The 21,651-nt window shown below is 42.0% G+C and overlaps 1 protein-coding gene across 1 annotated transcript in view; it reads right to left on the reverse strand.

The window, feature by feature from the left end:
- sardh (sarcosine dehydrogenase) overlaps positions 1–21,651 on the reverse strand; it is a 48,664-nt gene that overhangs the window by 16,245 nt on the left and 10,768 nt on the right. Inside the window, exons 8-15 of the mRNA XM_030436851.1 lie at positions 21,496–21,600; positions 16,555–16,684; positions 14,790–14,876; positions 9,047–9,137; positions 8,715–8,856; positions 2,871–2,954; positions 2,597–2,710; positions 1,987–2,125 (exon numbers count right to left, since the gene is read on the reverse strand). Coding sequence (XP_030292711.1) covers positions 1,987–2,125; positions 2,597–2,710; positions 2,871–2,954; positions 8,715–8,856; positions 9,047–9,137; positions 14,790–14,876; positions 16,555–16,684; positions 21,496–21,600 — 892 coding nt within the window. The remainder of the gene's footprint in view (positions 1–1,986; positions 2,126–2,596; positions 2,711–2,870; positions 2,955–8,714; positions 8,857–9,046; positions 9,138–14,789; positions 14,877–16,554; positions 16,685–21,495; positions 21,601–21,651) is intronic.

Consider the following 21,651-nt stretch of genomic DNA (forward strand, 5'->3'; position numbering starts at 1 on the left):
AAAAAATAAAAAAAAATATGAACATCTTCTTTTTGTAAAAGTGTTGCCAAGGAAACAACTCAAATGTAACCCTCATTGAATGTGACTTCTGAGAAGATCACTTTGAGATATTCACAACGACAACATCATGATAATAACTTTCTAATGAATAAAGTCTCCATCTAATCACAAGGGACAAAATAACAACATTTCCGTCATCCGCTGGACGAAAGGAGCTGATGGCCGCGGTGACATGCTAATATGTAGCCCTCCCCTGCGGACAACTCTCATTTGAATGAGTGGTGGATGTTCAAGCTCCATTCTATCATGTGTGTAATGTGTGAGCGAAACACAAATCGGCCTGCTGAGATGTTAAGTATTCTTAGAGCGTGTGACCACAGTGTGACCACTATAATAGCTGCATAATAAGAACTGCAAGAACCAAAAGGAGAGTGACGGACAAAGAGGCCGAGGGCGCATTGTCAGAGAAAAAAGGGTTTGTTTTTTTCTTCAAGAAACTAACTTCCTAAGTGGAGTGAGACCTTGCTGTCAGAATGAGTGGCGCATAATAAAGTGAATGTAGAGGTTATTCCAGCAAGTGAATATTGCACCTTAATTACAGTAGGTTTCTAAGCTGTCCAACAGGAGAAAGATGGCAAAAAGCTGACAGAAGAGGTTTTAGAGTCAAACTGACTTTGCCTGGCTTTAGAAAGACTGGATCTTATTATCTTATCTATATTTGTTTTTTATCTATCTGCCTCTGACACTTATCTTCTCAGCACGGGTTATTTTTTCCCATTTTCCCTCCTACATGTATTATTACAAATAGTTTCTGATGGCTTCTAGGGTTGAGCGTGTACTCACATAAAAAGAGTATCCGGTACAGAAAATGTACTCTTTAGTCTGTAGAAATGATGAAAAAAAAATCCTCATTGGGTACTCAGTAAATATCAATATTTAACGCTCATGATCAAAACATTGATCTGGTGCTCTATTCTGAGACTGCTCAGTAAATAACTTCCTAATAAATAATAAATACAATAACTTCTGATAAACCAGGTCAGTTTCAGGCTATAATTAAAAACTTACAGTCCTGCATAGCCAAACCTATCTCCCCAGCACTGTGTCAGCGCTGGAGAAAGGTCTCATTCCGGGATGGAGGTGGGGGGATGCTCTAGCTTGTTTGCATGACTTTAAAGCAATTACATGCATCTTAGGTGGTGTTTGACCCAGGATGCAGTGCAAAATAGCATCGACCGAGCCCTGGCATCAAACTAGCTACATTTCAGCAAAAGGAAAATGTAACAGCTGCTAGTTTGCATACGTCTGTGCCATCAGCAAACAGTTTAGCGTTCCAGTAACTTTACGTGTAGGTTTACTGGCTGTTCACATTTATTATCATATTATTACGGTCCATCCTGATGGTCAAATCAGTTCAGATGGTGTGTTCAAGCTTTCAGCCAATTTATTCGGTGTCTGAGGGTCAGATCTGTTAGGTGGGGGGAAAATCACAGATTTTCATATCCCACAGGAGCCTCAAAGGTCCGAAGGAGGACAGACCTGAAAGGATGTCGGTGTCAACACAGAGGCCAATATCTTGTTTAGCTGCGAAAACCGACAGTGGGTGAAGTATGAATGTGAGGAGCGTTGAGAAATGAATGTCAGGGCAGTCTAAGCGCTGTCCATTTTCACCTCTGTGAACACCTGTCAGAAGGTGCAGGCAGAGCTTTTGATTTTTCTGTCAAGTCACGACAAAATTCTGGCAATGCAAACTCCTTTTTCATCGCTTCATAACTTATAACCTCAGAGACACTTCATGCTGGCATTCTGTATCTGTGGTATTTTGAGATTTTGTGGCTAAGCGGAGCGTCTTGCTCATGTGCTGGCATCTTGTTCAGTCCCTCTATCCATCTTTCTGCCCTCTTCATTCTGTCAATCTTCTCTCCCATCTGTTTCCGCATTTGTGTGTGAGTGTGCATGTGTGTGCGCTCGCTTCGGCAGACCGACCCGGCTTCTTGTTAACATCAGCGGTGAACAGCCAATCAGCCGCCTTCTTGGCATCTGGTCCGGTGAGATAGAACTTTCCGAAGTAGGACATGTCAAACACGGCCACACCGTGTCTACATGAGAGGCACTCGCTCTTAATCTGCATTTTTGGGAAAAACACAAAAACACACGTCCAATTAACGCAGACTCTGACATTAAGTAAAAGTGTCTTCCCTGTCTTTGCCAAACAGGACAAGATGAGTATGTGTGTACTTGGAGCCAGATCCTTGAAGGAAAACAGTCATCGGGGGTGTGAAATCAAGGGGAGAGCTAATGGAGAGGTTTTTGACGTCAAGGTTGATGACTCTCCCCTTGTGGTGCGTCCCCTGAGCTGCCGAGGTAGTTTATATGCGCTTTACGCATCATAAACCTCACTGACTGTTCTGTCATCATTGTCATTTGTCCATGATTGTTATTTCCCAAGAAGACACATGTTCTCTCTTCTCCAGGGAGCCGTCAGAGTGTTTAAACTCGTCTGGTGACCCTCTTTTGGCATATTTTTGTTCGTCGGAACAGGAAGCTGCACGTAATTCAATAAAAAAATTGCTCGGCTGAAAAAACAAACACTTACCACTTCATGATGCGGAGGGAAGTCAAAGGTGTACTCTCTCCCCAGCAGCTCATTGTACTTGTAGTTCACGTTCCTCTTAAGGTCATAAGCACCGTAGTAATCATAGTCTATAACCTTTGCAGGAAAAGAGACGGACAAACAATGAGAGGCTAATTAATTATCAGCATTTTTGAGTAAAGCAAAGCACTGGGCCTGATTCTTTCAGTATTGTCCATTATTCAATATGTGGAGGTAAATAAATCCCTGTGCAGTGTATATGCGTGCAGTGCCTCACAGGAGCAGGCCCGTCTTTGTTGAACCAGCCAGGTCTCTCCCAGCCATGTCTCTCCTGGAACACACAGCCCTGCTCCGTCAGCACCTAGGACAAACAATCGCACACACAAACAAAGAGGTCAGATCGGTACAGAGAGAACAAACAGCTGAGGTGGTTCACTTTGGAATCACTGCACCAAAGTTAAGACGATTAAGAAGTTAAGATTTTCTTTTTTTTCCATTAAAAAGCCTATTTTCATATTAATGTGAAGCCGTGCATTTGCACTCATATTTAGCAGCTTCACTCTGCACATCTCACAGAACTGAGCACATTAATAGTTGGAGCGACTACGACAGCTGAGCCTAATGATGCAATTTGCAATCACGCTGCATCGAAGCCGACATGAACAAAACAAGCAAACAAGAGTTTCCAGCCATGCTGGCACTTCTGTGCGGCTGTACTCGGGCACAGCGGTGCTTTCAGGAACTATCATGTGGCATCACCAATCCATCTTGCCAGGCTTCGAGATATGCGCTTGTGGCCAAACCACAGTGGTTCAGACCATTCAGCATCTTGTGAGGAGCTACTGGCAGCTACAGGCATGGTTTAGGTGACGCCTGGCGAGAGAAGCGACTATTTAGGTCAACAATGGGCACTCATCAAGAGGTCGGAATAGATGCTGCCACATCATCAGTTACATCACAATTGGAACCTATTTCTTCATTGAAAGAGGAGCAAAGAAAGGAACTGAAGGCATTTCTCAATGGACAACGTGGTTATCTGTTAACATAGCTCCCGAGAGCTTTCCTCCTGTTGATATGATTCGTTGAAGTTAGCCTGTGATAGACAGATGGCTCGTCTGATCACCTGCCATGTATATTTTCCAACTAGTTTCCAAGGACGACTTCCCAGATATCAACTTCTGCCTTGCAATCGATTGCATCATTACTCAAGGGAATTGTCCCAGTTGCTTTTTAGTATCCAAGCCGCACTAATTGATTTTTGAGGCCACTTGGAGGCGGCAGAGCGAGCTCCAACAACATCAACATGTCATCACCTCATAAAGTTCTTATGGGACACTTGCTGGCAGACATTAAATATCATACAAGAAATCAATCTAACATGGAGGGAACAAATGAGAAGTGATGGTTAAAAACCCTCTTTTAGCACAAACTGTTGCGTCTACCGAGCGCTTGTTAATTCCTGACTTCCTGACCAGCCTTGAAATAAGATTTTTCACCCTCACCACCCTCCTTGTTAAAATTGACAGTCGCCCACAGTTGGTAGGTATGTTCTGCTATGCTCTGCTCATAGCAGGCAACTAGCTGTCTCTTGCCAAAACTTCCCACACCGAGCTATATTTACCATCCGCGCTACCGGGGTGGAGAAAACGTGTGAGCTGCAGTGTCGGAGATGGCCTGTTTGTGCTCTGAAATAATCTTCCACTGCCTCCTAAAAGTAGACGGTCTCATTATTTGCTCAGGGGCAGCTTCTTATTCATTCTTTAAGTAGCTCTCAGCCATAATACATGCAGTCGTGATTAGGGACAAGAGCTCGCATCTTGAACAGAGGCTCATTTAAAAAAAAAAATAATAATTAGACTTTTTCTGTGTTTTTTCTTCTTCTCTCCGGCATCCCTACATTCATCTCAGGCTCTCCAACAGCAGAAGGGCTAGTTGCTAGGTGATGGCCCTCGATGAGTGATTAGCAAGGGTCTAATGGGCTCGCAGCCGAGGGTTGGACCAACCCTGTCTCAAAGGGACTGGTTTCTCCTTTGAGCTACAACTCTGTCTACCTGACAGCAGCTATTTGTATCTTTTCAGCGCTTGCTTAAAATCCTGGTGTCATGATTATACTTGGCATGATAACACCTGACCCTGCACTTGTTATTGTGCAAATTGAGGTCTCTTGTCCTGCCTGGGGAAAAGCTGTGATGGTAAGTAATTAAGTCTGCGTTGTACAAAAAGGGCACTGGATCTGCCACAGATGCCTGAAAATAACCCCTGCGTGCCGACACAATAGGGCTTCCATCAGCGTATACGTTTTACTTGTGATAAATTCTGGCAAATGACAAACAGTCACCGAATGGCTACTTGAAGATTTGAAGCTGATGCCACACTTAACAAGAAGTGAGGGAAAAGTTTTGTGTCGCGCTGCAACGTGACTACGCGCGTCAGTGGATTCCTGTAGCACAGGTCCAGGGTGCGCTGATCTGTGGTTCTGTTATGGAGAGTTGATGAGAAAAGTGACATTTGCTGCAAGGGTGTTATAGTCTTTAGAAAAGGAGGTGTGGGTGTCTTTTGACGTGCATCATGCGTCACTTGTGTGATGCTATTCAGACAGGGAGAGCTCTCTTTAGAAAACCTAGAAGTAATAAATTGGCGTTGACAGCATTATTTGCGTCATGATGAAATTAAAGGGTAACTTCACCAATTTAACCCATTAAAGTTTGTTTACAGGTCTTTGGGAGTACTACTGCAAATGTAAAAAAGTAGTATAAAGCCTTTTGTGGCTTCAGTAGAAGCTGCATGTAATCTGATAAAATGCCTCCGGTGATGTCACTCATTAGTATGGCTGGCGGTATTGCCTTAAAATGATATCACGGTATTTTTAGCCTATATCATGATCCACGATGATTGTGCTAAAAACTGTGATGATATTGGAGGGGTGAATATATATATACTCTCACATTAGCACGATTAGATTTGTGATAAATACTGATCAGTTATGTAATTGGTAATGAAAATGACATCACCTGGCTGCAATGCTGCCTTAAAACCAGGAAAATGACAACACCTTTGTCATATCATGATGTAACAGAATATACGCTCATGCATCATATAGATTACCCAGCCCTATTAAATAGATAAATTGCATTGTGGGTAATGTAGACACCAGATTTTTTTGTTAATTTGCTTTTAACATGTCCATTATGAGTGCATCAGTGTTACAGGAGTGGACTGTCTTTTAAATCCTGGTGCCTACACTACCCACAGTGCAACTTGGCTACTGAGTGACATCACTGGCAATTTATTAGATTACATGCAGCTTCCTCCGGAATCGCAAAAGGCTTTAAACTACTTTTTTCATACACACAGTAGTACACCCCAAGACCTGTAAACACGCTTTAATGTGTAAAAGTGGTGAAGTTACCCTTTAAAGCTCATGTTTGTTCTTCTGATTTTATCAAAAACTATTTGGATTTTAAAAAAGGAGAAGATTACTTAAACTGAACACTAATTTCCATCCCATCCAAAAACACATCTAAAAAGTTGTTTTAAATCCTGTTGCATTCAAAAACTAGTCATCAAAGTTCACAGCAACCGAGGCTTAATCCAAAAAGAAATGAATTAGATAACTAATCCAACATTTGTTTATTATGTACAAAGTCCTTCAGAAAAATCCTGTTAATTAAGCATGAAAGGTGTGAGGGAAGCTAAATACAACAAGCTCTGAGACAGTTGCGGACGTGATCTACAAAGCACATCAACAACACTGCTGATGCCACTTGTGTGACAGTAATCCGTTCTGAAAGAAGGCCTGCATGCGTGAGCGGCGGCAAAAATTGCAACGGTTAAAAGGTAAATGAAGCCTGGAACGGGGGAAAGCAAGACTAAGTGGGTCGTTAATGCATAAAATATGGTGGCGATGCCCATTAGGAGTCTGTGTCGGGCTTAGCAGGGAAACGAAGCTGAAAGACGTCGGAGACCGAAAAGCTTAGTGTATCATTTATAGCCGTGTTGGCACAGATCACATAAATAAATGTAGCTGCTGGGGATAAGTTACACTGCTAACTGCTGTCTGCATGAATCAGCTATTTGCCTCTAAATCTGAGCGGAGAAGACAGGAGGAGAGCGAGCGAGGGGGAGACAGACAGAGAGATAAACACACCGGAAGAGACGGGGTCAGAGTTTGACAGATGATATCTTTGCCAACACTCGCATCAACAGTACTTCAAGACCAGCTCGGCAAATATTCAACGACAGACACGAAGGCACGCAAGCACTCGGCTCTGCATTCCTTATCACAGCTGAAACCCGAACGATTGGAGAGCTCTCCAGTCAGTGTTCAAGCCTAGCACAACCTGGGGTTTGAGCAGCCTTCTTTATTGACGATGATTGTTGATTTGCTCCATCGCCACATCTTTGTCCCCAATTATCCAATCAGATGCCGAGGTTACAGAGGTTGACAGAAGGAAAGAAACAGCTGCAGCGCTTTTCTCTCTCAAACAAAACAGATTGCAATAAAAAGGAACAAAGGCGGCAGCAGCAACCACGGGAAGAGGGGAAGGACTATGAATAGAAGAGGAAATTGTGTTGGGGAGGACGTCAAAAAACAGAGAAAGCCAATGCAAAGAGACACATGAGTGAAGGCCGTGGGTAGATACAGAACGTAGACAAACGCTGAGAGAGGAATGAATGGCTGAAGGAGAAAAATCACACAAGGTAAAAGGCGAAAAAGGAGTGAGTCACACAGCCTCTAAAAATATGAGGAAGTTATTAATGATGAGGCCGGTCAGACAGAAGGCATCTGACGCTCCTGTGACTTAAGAGAGGTGAACTGGTTTCACCTACGCCATGAAACCTCGTCAATACGAGTCTAAAAAGTTTCCCCTCAGCCATACACGAGCCAAAAGGTGTCCGCCAGTCTGAGTCCTGAGGGGTACACACAACGCTGCCTACACCTTTTCACAGAAAATACAAGCACTGCTTACCTAACTGACAATGTTAGAACAGAGACAAAGTCACGCTAAATGTACCAGATCCAGGAGGTGTACGTGATGCCAGGGAGACGAGACAGAACAGGGGAATACGGTTGCTTTTGTATACTGTTCCTATAAATATATTGAGGATGGAGAAAGTAACAGGAACTCCATATACCAGTTGTTACTTTGTCTATCCCTGTGTATTTGAGATTTAACCAATTTAATATTCAGACAATATTTCCAAACAAACAAAAAGATCAAAACTTGGCGCACTCACCTTCTTAAATATCTTTCAAGACTTTCCAGGCCTAATTCCCCTAACTCAAGGACTCAACACGGCATTGTTTGAGACACGGATCAAGGTTAATAATCGTTACAACACTGAGATTCGTTCTCACTCCATGAGCTCAAAGACAACAATTAAGCGGAGGGACAGAGGCTTGAATGAAGAGTGTGGCGCCAGAACACAGCCTGTTTACTCAAATTGACAGGGGCTCCTGTATTGAAGCTGCTGTAGGTGATATATTTTTTGTTAAAATGAGTGTTAAACAGCTTTATACTAGAGTGTTGTGTCGGCAACCCACGTCTCTCCTCCCCCCTGCTCATGCAGTAAAAGAGAAAAGACATTTTCTGGTGTCCTTGCCCACGTTATCCAATCAGGACAGAGAACTCAATAAAGAGGCAGTTCTGTCTGCTCATGAATACACAGAGAGCAGGATTCTCCTGTTTGCTATCTGAGATCAGTTGTTTAATGCTGCTGGACTGTGGATTTCTTTGTGAAGCCCTCAGGTCGCATTTTCAACAAGTCTGAAGGATGTGATTAATGCAAGATCCCTCCAAATTCATACATTTTAATCACATTTTCAGGGCCTGTGGGAACCCTTGAAAATGTGTCTATTAGTACAGAATGTTACAAAATTAATTCACAATCTGTTCAGAGTTCTTTTTCTATCATCCATAAAAGCAATTTTACAGAAGCAAGTGAAAGAAAACTAAAAAAAAATAATTTCTTGGCCAATTAAAGCTGTGGTGCCTCCACGTTTTATGACTCATCACAGTTGAAAGGAGTCCGGCTAACTCACACCGGAAAGACGTGCATTAGGGTTGTTGCCTTGAACTCTTTCAAAAAAGGCTGCGTTTAGATCAAACTGCCCATCTACCTGATGGAAGGGGTCCTTCCTCATGTTTCGGCTGGCCAGCGGCTCATCAAAGGGAAACACCACTGAGTAGTTTTTAGCATAAGACTCGTGGCTCCGCTCTCTGATCCAGCGCTGGTTGTCCGTCAGCGAGTTGTGGAAGCGCCTGAGGCGTGAGGGAGAGGGGGATTCAAAAAGGTTAGCCCTCATTAAAAGTCACAATCATTCAGACCTCATTAAAGCTTCATCATTATTCCGGTTCCTGCTCCCTTTTGATGAAAATGCCAATCGGAAGCTCAAAACCACACCTTCCTGCGTTACCTGTCGCCGCTCAGATACTTTTTGCACCGATGTACCTGATGTCGTAACCGTACATATCCTTTTCAGGGCGGCCATGTATGATCCAGTGTGCCAGCTCTCTGCCACAACCACCTCCCAACATCATACCTGACAAAGACACACAAGCGGGACGCAGAAACTGTCATGAACGGCATCTCATCATCACATTCAGACCCTTACAGAAACAACATTGAAAAGGGACAGTTCGCCCTAAAAATATAAAAATACACATGTTTACTCCTTACTACCCGTGGTGCTATTAAACCCAGCTCTATTGTTTTGGTGCGAGTTTCAGAATCTTGGATTTGGTCATGTTTCAGTATTTTCTGACAAATTTATAAATGAAATTATACAGTGATTGCACAAAAATAGTTTCAGGATAAAGGAAAGTTATCATATCTTCAGGGATTACTGGATCCGCGGTAACAAGAACACCGGTTGGGAAAAAACAGGATCTCTCCCTCTCCTCTCCTTTCCTCTCCTTTCCTCTCCTCTCCTCTCCTCTCCTCTCCCACTGATGGTCTGTCTGGGGGGCTGTGAGAACGTTTCATTAATCTGGAATGGAGCACAGCGGTTCCTGTCCTCTGCTGCAGCCTCTATATGTCATATGACCCACAGAGGATTGTTCTGACCTTTGTTCCGTCATTTGACCCTTGCTCACAGCTGCCCCCGAGCAATCTGACCTCATCGGCTGCAGCGCTCTGTTTAGTTCAACTCCAACAAAAAACCAACGCAGGCAATTCAATATTTCATGCATCCCGTCCCCAAAAACTGCTGGGTTAATGAGCTGCTCCCTTTTAGCAACCCCCTTCCTGTGTTGTGTTGCTATTCATTTGCATACCTCGTGTGTACGCGCGTGTGTTGACGTACACACTCTGCAACAACGCTATGCAGCAGCACGACCAATGTGTCCTTGCATCCCTCCTTCAACCCCCCCCCCATCTCTATCTCTCACAGCATCCCCTCTCCCCACCGTCTCTGATTGCTTCACTCATCTGTGGGCACTGTCACTCGGGGGCCAACCCCTGGGTGGATCTTTGAATGGCGGAATGGGTGGATGTGGATGGATTGAAGCAGGGGTAGAGAGACAGAGGGAGGAGGGTGGCCGGGGAATGATGGAGTTCTTCCGAGACAACTAGCTAGGCGAGGTGGCGCTGATAAATGTCACCCGATTTGACCGCGCTGATGTCTGAGCACGCATCTACGTGTGGACCCTCGCCCTTGTGCTTCCACTCGTCCAGTTGTCACCTCGTCTCTGCCTCTGTGCCTCCCCCTTTCCTTTCGCCACTATCTGTGTCTCGCTCTATTATAGTTCAGTTAAGCTTGGCAAACATTTGTTCCTTTCTATGACACCATCTACCACTCTCTCTCTCTCTCTACTCTCTTCTTCATTACTCTCAGATTCCTTTTAGGATACTTGCTCTCTGCCAATCTTGTGACATTTATAGTGATGCCGCTTGCAAATGCAATGCAAATGCATCTAAAAAAGGGAAAAACATACATAATTGTATATATCTTTTTTCTATAATAGCAGCCATGTTGATTACAGGTAACTTCTTTGGCAAATCAGCGCCAACTTTAACTAAAAATACCTTTTTTTATAGTTTTATTGGAATTCTGGATTTTTTTTTATTGGAATGCAGTGTATTTAAAGGTGCAATATGTGAGAATTAAAAAATTACAACTAAAGTTGTCAATAGAATGAGACAATGTTATGTCAAAGACGTCAGCGTATTGTGTTGCAGTTACATTATCCTCTGAAGTTAGCATGCCAAGTTCATCCTGTCTCTTAAAACCCATTCTGAGCTCCAAGCCTGGAGAGCTCGCTGCACAGCTAATTGGGCCAGCTAGTTAACGGCAGCTAGCAGTTAGCAGTAGCTACAAGTCATATCTGGTGATATGTGGCCAATTCTTTCATATTGCACCTTTAATTTGCTCACCTGTTGCAGTTGTTTCTTGACACACAACAGTATTTTCAGTCTGCCTGGCACTTATGCGTCGAATCTGAAAGTTGTTATATATTATTTTTTGTGACCAAAAGGTTTTGGTTTGTACCAAAATGCTACCAAACCTAACAACTTGGGCACATTTACTACACCCAACTGTGTTGTAACACATCTACTTTTTAAAATGATTTCTCATGTATGACTTAACCAAGACACATTATGTGACAAATTCAACTTTAACCATAAAAAACAGGAGATTTGGGGAATTTGGACTGGAAAGACTAGATAATGGCAGAAACAGCCTGCCTGTCCCCATCCAGAAGTAAAAAATCAACCTACCAGCAGCTCACTAATTAACACTAACTTCTTCCCCCCAATTTCCAGTCTTTATCCCTAATGAAGCTAACCTGCTGGTAGGTGTAGATTGGTATGAAGTATCCAAATATGACAGTGCTACTGACCTTCTCATCTAATTTGCAAATATAATTTTCTCTCTGAAATGTTGAACTATTCAATCAATGGACAGAACAGATTTAAATCAATCCTGCTTTTCTATCTCTTGGAAGCAAAGCAAACCGTTTCCCAAAATGTCAAACCAATTCTGTTTCACCAGTATTTAACCCCACATGAATATATGCTCAATGAAATACTGCGTCAACAACATTTTTAACTTTATATCTTTTTACCTGCTTATTAACAAAAGTGTGTTTTCAAGTTTTGAAATTTGTGCCAGGCCCTTCTCAAACTAGCTCCTGTTTAGGGCCTCCATCACCAACAACCCTTCCATTTATCTCACCAAAGCTCAGCTTCAGAGGGTCACACTCTTTGCCGTGTGCGTCACTAACTCCATTAAGTCAGTGAACCCAGTGGTTTCTGATGCGTTCATTGTGCTCTGCCTTAAACACAGACAATTTTCTGTGCCTTCTAATGTGATGAAAAGCCTCAGCTTGCCATAATACCTGAGAAGGTCCTTATTATGATAATTATGAGCAAGGTGGGTAAGAGGTGCAGCAGTTAAACGCAATCAAAGAGCCATAATCACAATAGATAATGCATTATTAAATAAATGCACTTTTAAGATAAGAGTTCAGCAAGATGGTTTTGACACTAGGATAAGAAAGATTAAGTAAACTAAAGTTGCTAAGCAACTAATACAACTGAGTAAGAGTCAGCAGAGTTCCCTGAATGCTATGAAACTGAAATGAAATCCAACAAGTATAACAAAAGAACTGGAGGCTTAAAAAGTGACATAGCTCACAATGATTTCTGAAATCTGTCAACTTTCTGCCTTGAGCCAAAAAAGAAAAAAAAGAAAAGCTGTGAGTTTGCGTGTGTGCATGGGTTTTTGTGTGATGGAGTGAGATGGACAGAAATCCGTCCCTTTGCCAAAGGGATGAAGACACACGGGGGAAAGACAATCACCAAGCTCCCCCTTTGATGACAGCTAGGATGTTTTGTTTGTGTCTGTGTACATGCTGAGTGCAGGTGTGTTTGTGTGTGTGTCGGACTGGTGGAAGGCATTTGGAGAATACTTACTGTGCATGACTGGGAGAAAAAATCTCCTATTATCAAGCCACAGTAACCAGGTGCAATACATTGGTGATGCTAGGCCCATTTCAATGAGCTTGGACCCAGCATGTCACTTTGGAACTAAGACTAGAGGACAACGGGCTGTGATGTTTTATCCAGCTCCGCTCACATAGGAATGCTGCAATTGAATTTGCATATAAAAGAAAAAGAAAAATGCACAATGTAGCTGCCATCAGACTCAGTTACGCATTTTTTATCATGCCTTTCAGTTAAAGATAAGAACAATTTATATCAAATTTAAGATAATATTGTGAAGTGAAGACTTGAAAAGCTTGAAGGTTCCTTTTAAACTCGTGGCCGATGAGCTTATGCAAAGTAATGTGTAGATTTCTACTTTATCCTGATAGCTATTGGATGAGCTTATGCAAAGCTATTGAATATGCTAACGATCTAGCTAATGATAGCGTCGTGTTAGCCTACCTACATTTGAGCAAGCTGAGTATCTATACGTCTAACAGTTAGGAGCACCACTGAACTCGAAATGCAGTGCAACACATTCATAATATTTCCATCCTAATATTATTGTCGATGCTATACTGAAAATCATTTGCTAATAAATCACAGAATGAAAAAAGTACTTTAAGAGTCTTGGGAGGTTTAATAAATATATATGTTGAGGAAGTGGATCAGATGATTGATTGGCACGGCAAACGTTACCTGCGGAAACACTGCTACTGGTGCTTCACATGATAAACAACGATGATTTTAAGAAATCAAAAAGTGCGACTTACATATTTTGCTCCTTGTAATAAACTTTTGTTGCATTTTCTCCAAAAATCATCACAAAATGTGACTTAACGGTCACAGTCCAGGGCGCTGGGGAGCTACACACAACGTGGCTCGACAAAAAGATTTGAGTATTATTTTCATTAATACTATTTATCCGTCTGTTCTCATCTTGATTAAACATGAAACTCCCATTCCAGTTTCCAAAAGCCCAAGGTGATGTTTTTCATCACTTATTTTTTTTCTGAAGAACCGTCCGAGACTAAAAGATTTTGCGTATATGATGATATAAAGCAGAGAGGGCAGGCAAACCCTCACATTGGAGACACTGGAACCAGCATTCATTTGTTGTTGTAGTTTGGGTTTTTGCGTTCTAAAAATTTACTTTAATAATCTGTTTATCAGAAGACTGAATGCTTAATCGCCTAATATTTCCAGCGCATAATAAAAACCATAAGCAATCCAGGTCTAAAAAAATAAGATATGAGGCGCTATGTATCCATGCATGAGATATATAAAAAGAAATCCACCACTCAGGAACAGAAGTGTGTGAGCCCCTGTTAACATGACAATGGGTAAGATGACACTAACTGACCTAAGATCAGACTGACGGACAGAATGACTCAAGGATAAGTGGTTGGGTAGTAAGAGAGCGAGAACAGCGTCGGCCGATCAGTAATTAGCGAGACGCTATCATCCGGCTTACGCAAACTACGGCTGAGAAGCCGAAGACGGCGGACGGAGAGTGCGTTATGTGAGCGGTGATAACACTGTTCTCGCTCATTAGTGCTCCACCTCTCCACACCGCCTCAGCTCTTATCAGGGCAACTTTTTAAGCTCCAGTCAAGTCTTTTGCTCTTATGCCGAAAAAAAGAGAAAAAAAAAGGCTTTTCTCTTAACCTTCCGTCTGATGCTGATTACTTTACCCTTCACGCCCTCTCTCTCTCTCTCTGTTTTTTTAGATTGTCGAGATACTCACACTCTACCCCTGTCTAATGTCAAAGGTAAGCTAATGGAGTTAGTAAGAAAGTGATGGAGTGACTCCGGTTGTTGTTTGTGCACATGAGTTTGTGTTCTCCAGCGCAGGATTGATATGAGAAGCGCTCCATTATTCATTTTTGCCTTGAGAGTGTCCACAGAGATCGGCGATGACTGGGGTCAAAAACACTCTCCAGCCATTTCTCCTCCCACCACTTGTTTTCTCCCTGTTTATTGTGCCATACGCTCTCTTTGAACGTTCCCTTTGACCTCTCTCACTTCACTATCACACTTCTATCGCTTCATGGTTCTCCCACCGGAAAGCTCTACACCCTGGAGTGTTTGAAAAGCGCACTGCCGTGAGCGATGCTGACGCTTGTTTCGGTTAAAGATTAGGATGTTTGCAATCTTACTCTCCCTCTCAACCCTGTGCACTCCTCAGTCCTCTCACTTCCTTTCCTTTGGTTTCTTTGACATTGTCTTCTACAATCCTTTCTTTTGATTTTTTTCCTTCACTTACCAGCACTGTTGAAGCCGCAGCCCAGGAAGAAACCTCTGACCTCCGGGGCTTCTCCCATCAGCGGCTTATGGTCTGCTGTGAAGGATTCTGAAAGCAGACAGAGAGACAACTGTGTAAATAAAAGTGGCAGCAAATGTAAGATACACCGACTTACCAAAGAGGTAAGGTAAGGACATGTTTCCCCCAATAGCACCGCACCTAATGACAATAATAGCGGTTCGTCCATATCTTAAGTCTCATCTCACTGTGCTATTGATGATTGTTAGCTTGGCTATTTGCGGATATCTGCCATCATTTTGGGCTGGGTCTCCCTTTCGGATCTCTCACAAGGATATATATTGAAAATTACCTGGATAATATAAGCAACATATAAATCAAAAGGTTTAGTCAATGTCTTAAACTGTAGGATCGATATCACTGTTGTTTTCTGAGTATACGAACTGGTCTGGGACTTGGCGTACCTTCGAACTGACTGCCTGGCTCAAAAAAACTAAATAATAATAATAATAATAATAATAATAATAATAATAATAATAATAATAATAATAAAATAATAATAATAATAATAATAATAATAATAAATACATACAATAAATAGATTAAAAGGATAATTCAATGTCTGAAGGCTAGAGAGTTGATATTGATTTTGTTTCTGAGTTATTTAGGAATACATACATATGAATTCACACACGCGCGCACTCATGTATCACGATGCACATCAACATGTTCAGCCACATTCAAGTTTAACCTTTAATCTTATCCGCTGAAATGCAACCTTAAATTGTAAATCAACCTTTTGATGAAGTGCATTATTAACAAAAAAAAAAAAAAAACATTCTACCATATGTTTTCTATCCTCTCAAGGACATAAGTGCTCATGCAACTCATAACACTCAGATCACGGCGTGCGATTTCTGCTCCCTCCCCAAGGAAACGGCTGAGGACTCGCTGTGTAAAGTGCTCAACGCACTGCGCTTCTCGTGTAAACACAACACTTGAAACGAAACAAAAGCTAGCATTAGAGTAAAAGGTCACGGGCAAGGAGATGAACTGCAGCAGCGACAGGATGCTCTTGAAATCAACATTTTTATCTCCTTCGTTTCATCTGAGCTTTGTTGCCCTCTGAGCTCCATCTTTCCTTGCCCTCTGGCCTTCATTTATTTTTCCTTACCATCACGAGAAGATGTTTTAATTGCCGTTTCCTTTCTCCCTTTGGTCATTCGTCCATTTGCATGTTTATTTGTGTAAATGCATTTCATTTGTCATTTCCTTAGTGTATTTATCACGAACAGCTGCATCACACCGTGATGACGAAAAATTCAATTCAACTCTGTATCTGTTCAGGCTGCACAGTTACAGACCGGCTCACTCAACCACCTCAACGTGATATTGCCTGCACAGGAAGCCGGGCTTGAGCTAATCAAACAATCTCCTCTACAAACATGACACACGGCTAGCTAGTTTAGGTATTCATGAGCGGATGCAGTATGGGAGCGGAGCATGAGATATTTCGCAGACAGATACATTTCACTTTTAAATTAGAATGTGTCCAATTTAACAAGTGTCATGAAAGTTGCTTGGTCCCTGCTGTAATGCATAAAGAGATTTGCGAGAAGGATTTTGAAGGATTTATGCAAAAAGTTGATGCTTCAGTGGAACTGCTGTTTGTGTGTGTGTGTGTGTGTGTGTGTGTGTGTGTGTGTGTGTGTGTGTGTGTGTGTGTGTGTGTGTGTGTGTGTGTGTGTGTGTGTGTGTGTGTGTGTACCTGGTCCACAGACAGTGGACTTGATACCAGTCTTCTCCAGATCAGGAACTCTGTTTATGGCACCCTCAATATGTTGCATGAATACATCCCAGTCCAGGTCAAACAGGCTGAAGGCAAACTTATCAGACACCTGAGAGAATAAACAAAACACAAATAGATGGAAAAGAAGAAGTATGATATCTTAAAAAATAGCTTGCCATGTTTTTAAAAAGGGACAATATGTAAGAGTTGCCCACCTGTCGAATTATTACTCAAAACAAATAAGGAGCAGCATTCTGTGTCACCATAGTACACGCCAACTATCTTTCACTATATGTGCCATTAGCTAGTTAGCTCAATTAGCCGTGCAGCTAGCCGCCCATACTGGGAGCTTGGGGACCAAATGTGCATTGGTGTTTACACGCTAGCACAGTAGCTTTGGACAGGGATGGGCTGGAGCTAGCTGGTTAGCAAGCTAACCTCTCTGCAACACATAAATAGACTTTATTTGTCCAAAGGATTATTTCTCTGCATTCTGTTGATTATTTTAGTTCATTTTTGAACATTGTAGAAATCATTGTAGAAACCCTTTAGAAATCATCGTTTTTAAGGTTTACACATTTTTAGAAAAGAATGCTCAGATTTTTAAACACAGTTTCGCACAGATTTTATGTTTAAACTCAATTATATATCATTCTGCAAGGATGCACTGATCTTCGTAAACAGGTGCTGTTACAAGTAAAACATCTTCCATAGAGAAAGAGTGAAAAGAAAAAAGAGAAAATACTAATTACTGACTTATTATGGACTTAAGATCCCTTGAGAAAGCAATAAGCATGAACAATAGCAATAGATTGTGTATTATTGTACTGGGTTTTTATTTTATTTTGTTTTTAATCTGCAATAACTTTTCTGGCCACATGAAGGCAACAGCAACAAGTCATCGACATAATATTGACACGTCATCACCTTTAATGGAGAGATGCTCTGTTTCAGGGTCAGAATCTGATTTACTATAACAGTTTGACATGCTTAATGCTCAAAAAACACACCAGTTTTCATACTGTCCAGTGCAGCAGCACTACATTTTGCAAATGTGTGACTTGGTGACAGTGTGATGTCACAAAGTCACGGAATTAAAGGCTGGACAACTGATGAGGTATTTCAGGAGCAGTGTTTTCCGTGGGAGAGAGGAGCTTCTGTTGGTGCGGTCTTTGACATTTGACATACTCATCTCTGGCTGTTTTCAACGCATTATCCACCAATAAACCTCCACTACTGCAGTGGACTGTTGAACCTCAAAGCAAATGACATCTAGAGAGATGTGCTCAATTTCCTTTTCCTTCCTCATCACTGTTGACAAGCACTTGAGACTTCAGTCTTCAGTCGCCAACACAATCCTGTAGCATCTGTTGAATCGACTCTTTCTCTCCCCACAGAATCAACATCTGTCGAATCAGACCCTTCCCTCTCAGTTCCCTGTCCAAGCTTTAATTTGCTCCCATCTGGACTTCTGTAACTCCCTCCTCGTCAGTCCACCCCAGAGGAAATGCAGCCTTTAGCTCCTACAACTCATGCCAAGCAACCAGGACCGCCCTCACCTTAAAACTCTCCCCCTCCTACACTAATCAGACCAACTCAGGGTGCTCAAATTAAAAAGTCCGGCACACTAGCGTATGCTCTGTGCAGCGTTTTTATCCGTCAAGTTTGTAGAATGGTCAAAATGCAATTGCCGCCTCTCAGATAGGCGGTCATTCCGAGTCACTGCAGACATATCACGGCGGGTACCAGCATCAGCTGACCGCCTAGAGTGTCACATATATTCAATAAAAGTGATTCTTTTGAGTTGGAAGCTAAACAGAAGTAGTGAGAGGAGAAAGGACTTCCTGCGGCTTTACAATTAGCATTAGCGTTGACACTTTCAGTTTAGATTAAGACTTAAATGTTATGGGGATGTGCGAGCTGACGGTGGCCGCTTTCATGTGAACAAAGAGTTTTTGCGCGTTATTACGGAGCGCTGACACTCAAACTGGAGTGTCTGAGGGAGCGGCGTTCTTTGTCCTAGACTTCGCACTCTCTCAATCCCTCGCAAGCCATCGATCCCGCTCATCTTCACTCAGTAGGCATCCACTATTCTCTCTGTCTACCCGCTAATTCTCCTTTCTGTATCTCCTCTTTCTTCCTCCATCCGCCTCAAGACATCAAAGCAACACTTGGCTGCAGAACGGGAACAAAAGGCGCCGCTTCTGCACAAAGAGATCCTCTAAAATGTAAAACCAGTGAGGAGTCTGTCGCCAGACCGAAAGAGAGAGAGTCATGAAGTCTGACAGGCAAGAAGATACTATCAGCGCCCTGCAAAAAACCCTTTAATAAAAACTTACTAAATATAGATCTATAACTTACATTCGGGGTCGATGCCTTTGATTAAAAACTGGGAGCCATCTTCTGCTTGGTAATTCCATTTAAGTTTTACGACTCCAGGTGTTTTTGATGAGGCCCATCCTTTAACATGAACAGACAGTAACGTTACTCATGTAAGAGCACACCCTTTGAGCCCGGGTTGACAAACTGTTCCCAAAAACCCATCTTTGAGAGAAAAGTGCACATCCATTAAGACCAAGACCACCTGTCGATTCCGAGGCTTTCACAAAGGGCAATCTCTAAAGTCAAGCACCCCTTTAGAGTCAGCGTGTGCAGGAGAGAACCGCCTATACGATCACTTTTAGAGTTGCCAAAGAGCCATTTGAATAATTTGACTTCACAGCCTTTTTTTGTAATTTCAGAACTTTTGCAGAAATGCTTGGGTTTTTATGTTGCAATAAAAAGACATTTTCACCAGTCGTGGCGTTGAAAATAAAAAGGTTTGTGGGTGGTGCTAAAAGAAAACGCTACGTTGGAGTCGTTCAGAATCCATGCGTTTATCTCCCTCTGTGCCTGTATAATGCTCATCAATCTGCCTATTAGCAATGAAATATCTGGCGTGCAGGCAATAAAACACTCAAGTTTCACCAGGGATGACGGCACAATGCAAGCTAAGTTTTCAGAAAAAATCTTTTTATAAATACAACAACCTCTTCCAAACGTGCCACTATTTAATCCCGTCCTTTGTCGAAGCAATGAAAGAAATTCTAGTGCTTGAGTTGTTCAGCGTTAAGTGTTCAATACTAATAAATACTGCCTTCAGTGCAAAGCGCAAACAATTTAGTCCGAACTGCAAAGCATGAATTTAATAGCCATCTATTTCCATAGAAGTTTCTATTCAATATAACAACTTCAGCTCAATACACCACCTTTCACAGTTATGCGTGACTTGAAATGTTATCTGCACTCTGCTGTACGGAACAGTTCAACTCTCCAAGTTTTGTAGCTGTTGGAATATTCTGCCTCAAGCCACATTCGTTGGTGTTTAGCCTATCAAGAAACGACATTTTCGCCGCAGTCAAAAAACGTTTGCTCTTCTATTTGCCGAACACAAAAAGGGAGACACGCACCTGTATTAGTAGGATGGCCTAGAAGCAATCAGGTAGCACCATAAATGACATCGCCACAGTAACAAAAAAAATCTATTCTGGTTCAAACACCATCAAGGTTAACTTCAAAGTAGCTAAAGAAGAAGTCTTGAGAAAATATGCAGGCAGTTATATTCACTACAGAAAGTTAATATAATTTAAAAAAAAGATGAACTTGTTTGATCCATTGAATCACACTGTTCAAATTCAGGAGTTTGCTCAAGGATTGTTTGTTTCCAGGGTGATGACGTAACACACACGAAAACCTCGACAGAAGCTTTGAATGTAGAAAGTGCAGCCCTGCACACTACAGACTTGCACTTTTTCCCGCATGGTTGTAATTCTGATATTTAAAGAAAGGTTTGACGTTTTGGGGGAATGCACTTACACACATGCATGCCTTCTTGCCGGGAGCTGGATGAGAGGACTGATACCACTCTCATGTCTGGCACACAACTTCCCCCTAAAACCACAACTTGTCATTGTACCACCAGCCTACGAGGCAGCGTCTCTCCTCAGGCTGTGAGACTTCTTAACTTGTCCTCAACACTCCACCATTAATAATTTATATTTGTGACTTTATTATTATTATTTATTCATTAGTTTGTACAGGGTTTTTTTTTTGTAGCTTAGGGAAGTACAACTGGATGTCCATCATATGATCTTGTGTTGTACAATGACAATTCAGTTAATCTTGAATCATACATTTCTCTTTATGTACGGAGATAAAAAGAGATATATTTAGTCAGCTTTATTCCATGTGATATTCCTAACCTTTGGACGGAGCCAAGGAAAGTGTTTCTGCCGCCTCCAGTCTTAATGCTAAGGTAACATTATGTTCTCCCCCCTCTTTAAGACGGAGGGGGAATACAGAGCTGCAGCTCTGGACAGTATGAGAGAACGGATGTATTTTTTGAGCATTAAAGCTTGTAAACCTGTTCTAGCAGTAACTCAAAATAAAAGGATTAACCTGGAAATTAGCAAAAAATTTCTCCTTTGCAGCACTTTTACCTGTAATAAAGTAATGCTATATTATGATTTGGTACTTTTACAGACCAAAGGATCCGAATATTTATTCCATCGCTGTGGGAAAAGAGTAGTGAATACACACACACGCACACACACACGCGCACACACACTTTTATGAGTCCTGTTATGAAAACAGTTTGACCTCCAAGCTAATACAGCAGCAAGTAATGAATGACTAGGGAAAGTTAAACAGACTTAATAAGAGATGGGGTCAAACTGACGGAGGGAATGAGAAGTACATAAACAGAATTAAACTTTTCAACTTCCTAAGTGAAGTGTTTGATTTTATGTCGGACAAGACAGACGGGCGCGTCGTGCCTCTCACTTAGGCACACAGACAGTCAATACTTTGGGTTTCAAAGTCTCAAAGGCTATCGACAGAGAATGAGACCATTAACGATTCAGAATCATATTCCAAGCTTACGTCATCCCAGAAGATGGGGTTGTGTTCATAACCACCAACCGACAGGGCGTCACCTTGGAGGCGCAGGTACACTGATGCATCATGGTCCCTGACGTTTGGCATGTTCTGCAAAGAGTGAAAAAACATGAATTAGTCCAAACACGTTGTGCTACAGCA

The sequence above is a fragment of the Sparus aurata genome, chromosome 12, assembly GCF_900880675.1.
Source record: "Sparus aurata chromosome 12, fSpaAur1.1, whole genome shotgun sequence".
Taxonomy (NCBI): domain Eukaryota; kingdom Metazoa; phylum Chordata; class Actinopteri; order Spariformes; family Sparidae; genus Sparus; species Sparus aurata.